At 33.5% G+C, this 8,954-nt stretch overlaps 1 protein-coding gene across 1 annotated transcript; it reads right to left on the bottom strand.

Annotated features, from left to right (window-relative positions):
- Window positions 1-764: 764 nt before the first annotated feature.
- On the bottom strand, window positions 765-6,609 carry LOC114714994 (CSC1-like protein ERD4). The gene is made up of 6 exons (XM_028899787.1): window positions 6,131-6,609; window positions 4,732-4,883; window positions 3,917-4,192; window positions 2,132-2,976; window positions 1,611-1,866; window positions 765-1,456 (listed from the first exon to the last, which is right to left on the bottom strand). The coding sequence occupies exons 1-6, from the start codon at window positions 6,399-6,401 to the stop codon at window positions 1,079-1,081; spliced, it is 2,178 nt and encodes a 725-aa protein (XP_028755620.1). The 5' UTR covers window positions 6,402-6,609; the 3' UTR covers window positions 765-1,078.
- Between the last annotated feature and the right edge of the window lie 2,345 nt (window positions 6,610-8,954).

The following is an 8,954-nucleotide window of genomic DNA, read 5'->3' as shown; positions in this document are numbered from 1 at the left end:
ATATATTGGGTATTAAATAAGTAATGAATGGGGGCAAAATAATAAATTTGTTATAAAAACTTAAAACAACTTGCAAATGTTGCTTATATTTAAAGACAAAAAAAGAATGGTAATTGTTGCTTATAAAAAGGGACAGAAGAAGTAGCATGTTAAAATAGGCCCAAATCCATTGAGGGAAGTGGGAGGGTCCTGAAATATAATTTACTCATTATGAAAAATTCACACCCTCATCCTCATGCATGATGAAGTTACAAGGGTGCAGACAGTTTGTTTTTTCCTTTTGACAGTTAGTTTTTATACGAGCGTGAAAGTGCAATAGGTTTCTCCCTGATTTTGAAGCTCACTCTTCCTCTGTTCTGGTGTTATTTGTTGAGGAAACAAGAATAACTCCCTCTCCTGTGATCTAACCCTACCGCTTGAAGTTTATGATTTGCTATCGCAAACCCATATATTAGGATATCTAACAACAACTATTATTAAAATACCTAATAGTTGCTCTCCCATAGAAAATGCCTCAAGCCAAGAGTTACCAATAATGAAAGAAGAGATCAAAAAAATTATTCTTTTATAAAAAAGTGAAACACAAAGCAAAAATTTTCATTCCCTCTTTTTTCAGCGACACCTCACACCATTTTTTTTCAAGCTGCAAGCTTACTGGCAAATAGGATATATTGAAATGGTAAGGGCCAAATATTTGCACGGTTACTAGATAGAAGCAAAACTAGCGTCGATCAAAAACCCAGAGAACATAATGCAAAACCATCTTAAACCAAATAGAATTTAAAATGGAGAAACATTACTCACAAGGATCTGAACTCAGTGAGAGAGGAATTACACAAAAGGCAGTAAAAGTTCATTCTATTTGTCTATTCACATTTTACAAGATTGACAGACACTTGGAATACAAATGGTGTGATTCTATGAGGCACAACCGATCTCACAACACACCTAAAGCCTACTATTATTACTCTCACCAATATTCAAAATATCAAAGTACTATTCACAACAATACTACAGTTAACTTTGCACAGAAGAGGGGAAAAAACACAGCACTACAATCAACAAGTAAATAATTACATCAAGCAAACGATGCATTCCTCGAGACATGAGACAGAGCATCCTCAAACTGGTCATCGTCCACCTTGTCAGAACTCAAGCATGGAGGAACGAATGATCTAAAAATGAGTTCCATGTTGGGAACTTCTTTGAGATGATGGGCAGCAGCCTCGAGCGCGGGCTTCTGAAAAGCCGGGTAGAATTTCTTGGCACAGACAAAGCCAAAGAGTATAGACAGTAAAGGAAGAGGGATTAACAATGGCGTATAATAAAATTTATGGACTCCAAAGTAGCCCAGCATGGTAAGTTGGTATAGTATCAAAGAGGCCAATATGCGGTTGTGAATGTGAGGCCACATTCTTCCGTAGCTTTCATATGCAGGAACATACACTTTTAGTGCCTGTTGATCACAACAATAAGTCAATAACACAAACAAGCAAAAGAGAATTGGTAAATTGGGATATCTAGGATTTAGATCTAGAGATCAACTCAACAAGCAGTGACATTTATATGGTGTCTAGATTTGATTTAGACTATTCATATTTCCAGTTTACCTGATTTCGTAGTATAAGCCATCCAAGGCCAAAGTACACAACACCAAAAGGGATGATCAGAGGAGCAATAACAGAGTAACAGAGAACGATTGTCACAATTAGCATGTCGGCAGGAACTCTGGTTCCATAGCCAAGATCTCCTGGAAACCATGCTGCCTTCAACTCTGCTTCAGTTTTACACAGAAACTTCCTCTTGATATGGAAAATTATCAGAGGAACTATACGTGACAGTTCCAGTCCATAGCCAACAAAAAACCTGACACAAACAGAATAAGATAACTCAGCCAGTTGGATTTTCAGCTAAAAGTACTCTTGTTCATATGCATGTCTGAAGGGATACAATTTGATGTGTTCTGAAACACTCCAGGAACATCAAGAAAGCCATCTTATAACTCTAAAAAGCAAGACTTATAACTTTTAAGGAACAGAAGTGACAACTTATTGCAAGTTATAGGACATTAAATGTCTTTTTTTTTTTTTTTTTCAAAATAAACAGATGCAAAAGGAGGATACTATCTTACTTGAGAGCCACATAGGTCAAAAAGAAAGTGGCATTGTCAGGAAGATTACTAGCAAGCAATTCCACAATCTTGTTTGGGTTCTTCTCAATTGTCTTGAATGTTCTGAACAAGGTTCCTCCAATAGTAACTCCAATGAAAACATTCAGCACTGTAAAATAAAAGTATTTCCCTGAAGCTGCCCTAACCAAATGACTTTCAGTTGGAATCCCTTCCAATTTTGACAGAAAATAGAGAAACTTCGGCAACAAAGCCAGGAATATTATCAGTGCAATCTGAGGAAGGTATGCTTCCAAAACTGTCTTAATAATTGCTATCTTCACAACCGGCTTTAAAAATGGCAGTATCATCACCAGGTTCTTCAGAGTGGTCAATGCAGAAATGAATGTAATTGGAATGATGTAGAAGAATATAGTCAATGCCACAATGACGTACACCACATATTGCCTCACTTCTCTTTCAAAAAACCTGATTTTCAAATTAGTCCATATAAGTTGGCCTGGTTCGGGAGAATCAAAAACTGTCCATGTGTCAACCATCTGTGCATGTAAACTCTGAGCTGCAGAAGATGCAGTCACTCTGTTGGTGAAGAAAACAATAGCAGCATTTAATTGCTTTTCTCTGAGCGTGACCTTTTGCTCAGATTCTAGCTTTGGGATCATTTCGCTGATTTTCTCATTGTAGTAGTCTATGCTGTCCACTTTCTTACCAATAAGACCAAGAAAACCAGTTCTATTTGTGGGTCTTGTTCCTTCTGGTTTGGCTGTTGTTTTTGATGCTGCATATACTGCTTCAGCACGTTCAAGCTTCTTCTTATATCCTTCTAACTCTTCGTATATTTTGCTCACCTGTTAACAGTAGACTTGAATGAAAACTAAGGACTTTCTTGACATACACAATGAAAGTGAATATCATGAGAAATAGAAATAAGCAATTTTAAGAATAAAGAATGGTCCGCAATGCAACAGTGAAAAAATTGGAAACAATGAGCATGCACTAAAACATTGTAGAGACTAAATTAACTATTTTTCAAACTATAGAAATCCAATCCAAATCTAAACCTTTAAACTATAGAACGTAAAATAATTTGAAATTTTACTGAAATAGGTAAAATTAAGAATTTCTCAGTCTTCCCTCGTGTGGATCATTGAAGTTAAAAGCTTTTTTTTTCCCCCCCCTATGTTACACATTCTCCTTCTTCAGAGTAACTTTAACTTCAAACGATTCAAATTACTCTTTCCACTTACTTTCTGTCTGTTTTATTTTAGATGCACATTTTCTGCGTCAATATGCCAATAAATCAGTATCTATATCAATAATTAATAATGCATAATCAATCATCAATAATTAAATATATATATATATATAATAGAATCCATAATAAGCTATAAACAGTGACTCAAGTCATATTTCCTATATAATACATGAGAAAATGTAATGGGCAAATGTGTAATTTTACACCTGATCTTATTTTTCAGGTACCACCCAGCACCCCAATCTTCTTCAGCAGTGCAAGAGTAAAATTGCACAAAAAAAAAAACAAAAAGAAGAAGAAGAAGAAGAAGAAGAGATATTGGGTAAAATTGCACCAAAAAGAAAAAGATCACGGGTAAAAGTGTACCACTAAAAAAATTGGGGGTGCTAGGTGCAGTTGAGAAATAAGATCAATGATAAAATTGCATCTTTACCTAAATGTATTCAATCTTTTTACTAATCTTCTATTAAATGCAGCAAATTCACAGCACATATACAGACAGATAAAAAAGTGTGATTGAGTGAAATGCATACCTGTTTGTTGTCCGTGACAACCATGGATCTGTAAAACGTGTCAGGATAGATGGCTTTGAAGTATGAGTCAACCTGTTCCTTCCTAGTCTGGCCCTGAGGAGGCGGGGGTATGTCTCTGACAACTACAGCAAACTGTTGAGACCTCACTTCAGGAGACCTAAGAGCTTCAGATCGCAGCCACGACACATGTTTGTATGCCTTCCATAATAGATATATTGTAACGATTGATACCCAATAGGTGGCAATAAAAAAAGCCCACAATCTTGGACTCTTTTCCTGCACATACAATGTAGTTTCAAGCATTATAATCACATTCAGATCATTTTATAGTTTATGTAGCTTAAAGTTGACTAAACTACACATGCTTTTTCACAAGAATTATGATGATAATTATGATAGAGAACATGCCAATTAAAATGTAATGGATTCAAAACGATGTTACTGCATAGATCAGGCTTATAAATTCTCCCGTTTTCGCTCATTAAATAATATATAAATACTAGAAAAGTTTCCATTAAATTGTCAAGTTTCGGTCATGAGCAGATGCTATCTTTTACGCTTTTAAAAACCTAACAATAAACACTCGTAAACTTTTAAATATGTGTGGAAAAAGCATATTTGACCAAGAATAATCAATATAAATATCAATTTATAAAGAAAAGCTACTGCAAGCCACACAATTCAAAAAGCTGTAACGAATCCAACTTCCAGCCTTAGGCTCCATTCAACACATGGGACCTGAGATATGGTAAGCAAAATCTGAAAATAATTGACAGCTTCAGTGCATAATACTACAACGGAGGACAAGATCATACTGTGATATTTCCCATAGATAACTTGTCAAGCTGATTGAAAGTGCCATTGCTTGTGGTTGCATGTGCATTAACCTCCACTCCGTTATCAGTAGCAGCAACAGGCAGCAGAACAGGTAGCAGTAAGAGGCCAGACAAAACTAGCATGCCCAACACTGCAACATTAACAACAACATTAACCACTCCAAGCACAGAAACTTGATTCACAAATCACAATGAATCTTAACTCAATGCATATGAAACTAGTGTGGGTCCTATACGTTTGCATATAACACGAGATAAGCCACACTGTTCATGGTTTATAAACAATGCAGCTTCCTATAACTTTTATGGATATATTGGTCATGGTCATTTCAGTTACAATGTGTTAGATTGGCTTGATCTCGTTGAATAGTGTGAGGAAGGATAAGGAATTTTGGGAACAGACTGGTACATCGATAATGGTCAGATAGCCACGGTTAAGTATGAACTGCTCATGGAACTAGCAAAAGTAAAAATTTAAGGTTCACTAGTCTCTTACTGTGGTTAAAACAATGGTAATTAAATTAAACTAAACTAAGAACAAAACTACAGGAAATATATTTCAAATTTCATCAATGATAAGAATATATAGAAATCCCGAGAAAAAGGGAAATAAAGATAGGAAGGAATAGAAATGTAATTTAAGAGGAAGAAGCCATTGGCTTTCTGCCTTCTTTATTATTTTTTTATTCAGGTACTTGAATGAATATTTTATAATTTAAAAAATAATAATAAGATCAAGCCAAGTTAGGTCAAACTGGCTAATAATGTCAGTGATCGGTTTGCTTGGCTCGACAATAATTCTTTTTGCCTTTTTTTTTTTTTTTTGCCTTTTAATTTTCGCGCTATACGCCTTAGATTAAGCTTAGTTCTCAACAATATAAAAAATGAAAGATAGACTTGATCCTGTGTTGAAACTGTCTCTTTTTTAATAAAGGATTTGGGAGTAGTATACATGTGAAACTCCTTTTAGAAATATCAATTAAAAAAATTTAGCAATTGCCTTTTAATTACCACTTTTGACTAAATTAGTCTTCAACAGTGGCTACCTGGCCTCTGTTCAGTTTTTTCTCTCTCTCTCTCTCTCTCTTTTTGGTTAAAAAAACGATTCATCAGAATAGAAGTAAAACAAACCTTGTGCATTAATTAATTATTAATTTTCACACCTAATTTCCTTTCTGCTTTTCAAAAGGATAAGCTTTTTGACCATCAAAGCAAATTCACTTAAAATAATAAACATTACTATTCTTCTAATTTTTTCCTTTAATTCCTAAAATCGAACAATAAGAGCACAGAATTCACCATCATAAAATTCAAATTAAATAAGGAAAAAAAAATCCAGTACAAAAAATTAAAATTAAGGAACAAGCAAACGACGAACCCGTGCTGAGAAACACAAAATAAACGGCAGTATCGACCCCGGACATGGCGATAACGTTCTCCTCCGACGACGACAAGGCCTCTTTGATCCAAGCAAAAGGATTCCGGGTCAAGGAGCTTCCTTCGAACGGGTCCATCCCCTTAAGGATCCGATTTGGGTAGTAAACGACATTATTACCGGGCTTGGCCGAGAGCCAAGCAAAGAGGAGCATCAAAACGACAAAAATGATAAATGAAGTGGCAAGTGAGGTCAAAAACGACGAGAAATCCATGTCGGTGTCCTTCGAGCTACCAGAACTCTAATCCACACACAGCCTCTACCTTCAAGTCGTTTCAGTTTCAGAAAGCTAAAATCAGAAGACTGAGTTTAAAACGGTAATAGTGGACGCTAAAGAGACGGATAGTAATAGAAGCAAATGGAAAAGGAAAACCGTTGAGAGAGAGAGAGAGAGAAGAGCTGGCAATGGCGGAGGCAGATGAGAGTATTGAATGAAGAGTGAGAGCGAAGGGTGTTGTGTGGGGTAGCTTGGGTTGTGGATTTGCTAGTGAATATTTAAAGAGGCTTTATGGATTTTGAATATCAAATACTCATTTAATTTAGGTTAGTATAATTTTTAATACCTAATATTTGTTTTTATTTTGGTTTTAATCTCTCAAATTTATTTTGAATTCTTTAAAAGCAAAATGGTCCATATTTTTATTGAATTATAGAAATAAATATTTTAAATAAAAAAATTAAAAGACTAAAATCTATTATTTAAAATTTAAGAGATCAAAATTAAAATAAAAATAAATTTGAAGCAGCAAAAACTGTGTTAACCCATTTAATTTGTTCGTGTTTTATAGGAGGATGGATGCCGACATGGAGCGTCTATGTCGACGGTGAATTATCTGGGTCCCCATTTGGTGCTCATCAGGTGATGAGCACCCAGTGCTCATCACCTGATGAGCAATCTGGACCCTCCAGATAATAATCTGGACGGTCCAAATTTAATATTTTTAAATAATTATTTTAAAATAGAAAAAACTATATTTTTAAAGAATGATAGTTAAGAGATTATCTTTATTTTTTATCCTATATCTATTAAAATAATTATTTTAAAAAAATAAAAATAAAAATAAAATCAGATCTGGACCATCCAAATCAGATCTGGACGGTCCAGATCTGATGAGCATTGAGTGCTCATCAAAACTGATAAGCACCCAATGCAAATCCGAATTATCTTGATCAGGAAAGTAGGAATGGTTCACAGAAAATTACTTCTTTATTAAATTAAATGCAGATGTCGTGTTATTGGAGATCCATTCAGGACGATTCCGATCTATCTTAGTTAGCCCGTATTGATTAAGAAAAAAAATCATTTTACAACTTATATTCTTTTCTCGATTTTTAATTGGATAAAGCCGTAATATCTTTTTCTTAGTCTTATTTTTCAAATACACTCAAAATACTAATTTTTTAAATGGTATAATTGTACTCATAATTTCTTTTTTATGCAATTTTACCTCTATCTTACTTTCTCATGTGCACCAAAATAAAAAAAAATTACAAGTAAAATTATATTACTAAAAAGATTTGAAAAACAAGGTCCGAATTAAATTTTCATTTTATTTTTCTACCTCTATTGTTTTTGCATGTATCTTTTTTATTAAAAGTAATTTTGCACTATCATACATACCACTCTGTTAAATTCTTTAGCTTTATTCTGGTGCGAACTTAATACCCTTAGTCTCGGTACAATTTGGATTCTGTTGATTTTTTGTTTTTTATTTTGACCAAACGATTCCCTTGATTGAGACAAATAAATAAAAAAACAAATAAAAATGACGGATCATGGCCGTGTCGACACATTTTTTTCCGTTAGAAGAAGTGATGGAACATGACGATGTGACGTATTTTTTTATTTAAACAAGAGTATGATTTTGGTTTGGCTGTCTAATTTTTTTATCAACCTAACTTTAAGAGAAAATGACACAAAAATGACATTTAAACTTGAAAATCTCAAAATAGATACTTGAATAAGCAAAATTTTAATTTAGACATAAGTGACCAATTTAGAATTTGTAAATTTGTTAAAATAACCATATTGCCCTTTTTTTTATTGATTTTGCAAAACCAAATACCCTAACTGACCGGCTAATCGCCGGAGCTCCGGTGCTGGTGATGATAGCCGAAGCTCAAGTGGCCACTGTCACCAAAGCTCCAATGGCTGGCCAATAATCGGTTGCCGAAATTCCTACAGCCGGTGACTATTTTTTTAAAATTTTTTATAATTTCAGTAGGGATAATTAATATATAAGTCCTCATAGTTTCAACCGGTTTTTAATCAAGTCCCTATAATTTTTTTCTTTTTATCAGGTCCTTATACTTTCATATATTTTTAATCAAGTCCTTATAATTTTTTTTCGTTTTATCAGGTCCTTATTGTTTTACTTTGTTTTTAATTAGATCCTTGTAGTTTTTATTTTTTATTTTACAAATAATAACATTTTAAAAATAATAAATTATTGTAACAATCTTATGTTAATATTCTTTTAAATTTTTAGTTAAACAAATATATTATTTATTTTCAATTCGAATTTTTATAATTATAAAATTCAAATTATAATACTCCTCCGGTCCTTATTATAAGACCCAATTTGACTTTTTATTTGGTCCTAATTATAAGACCCAATCCATTTTGTCTCTTATATTTATGCATTTCTTTCCAAGATAATCCTTCTAATAATGATAGTTTTAGCCAATATACTTAATTAGCAAGGATATTTTAGAAATGACAACACTTATTTATTATAAATAACCAACTTAACTTACTTCCTTAATT

This window comes from Neltuma alba, unplaced genomic scaffold (genome assembly GCF_004799145.2).
Source record: "Neltuma alba isolate B1F8T4 unplaced genomic scaffold, ASM479914v2 tig00011561_pilon, whole genome shotgun sequence".
NCBI classification, from domain to species: Eukaryota; Viridiplantae; Streptophyta; class Magnoliopsida; order Fabales; family Fabaceae; genus Neltuma; species Neltuma alba.
The sequence above is the reverse complement of the archived record's forward strand: the minus strand, read 5'-3'. Positions and strand labels throughout refer to the sequence as shown.

What these genes read in the sequence shown, in the direction of transcription:
- LOC114714994 (XM_028899787.1), bottom strand. Translation starts at nt 6,401, where the DNA reads ATGGATTTCTCGTCGTTTTTGACCTCACTTGCCACTTCATTTATCATT. An exon ending in TATCTATGGGAAATATCACA is followed by an intron (nt 4,193 to 4,731) that starts GTATGATCTTGT and finishes TTGTATGTGCAG; the next exon opens with GAAAAGAGTCCAAGATTGTG. An exon ending in TTGTCACGGACAACAAACAG is followed by an intron (nt 2,977 to 3,916) that starts GTATGCATTTCA and finishes TACTGTTAACAG; the next exon opens with GTGAGCAAAATATACGAAGA.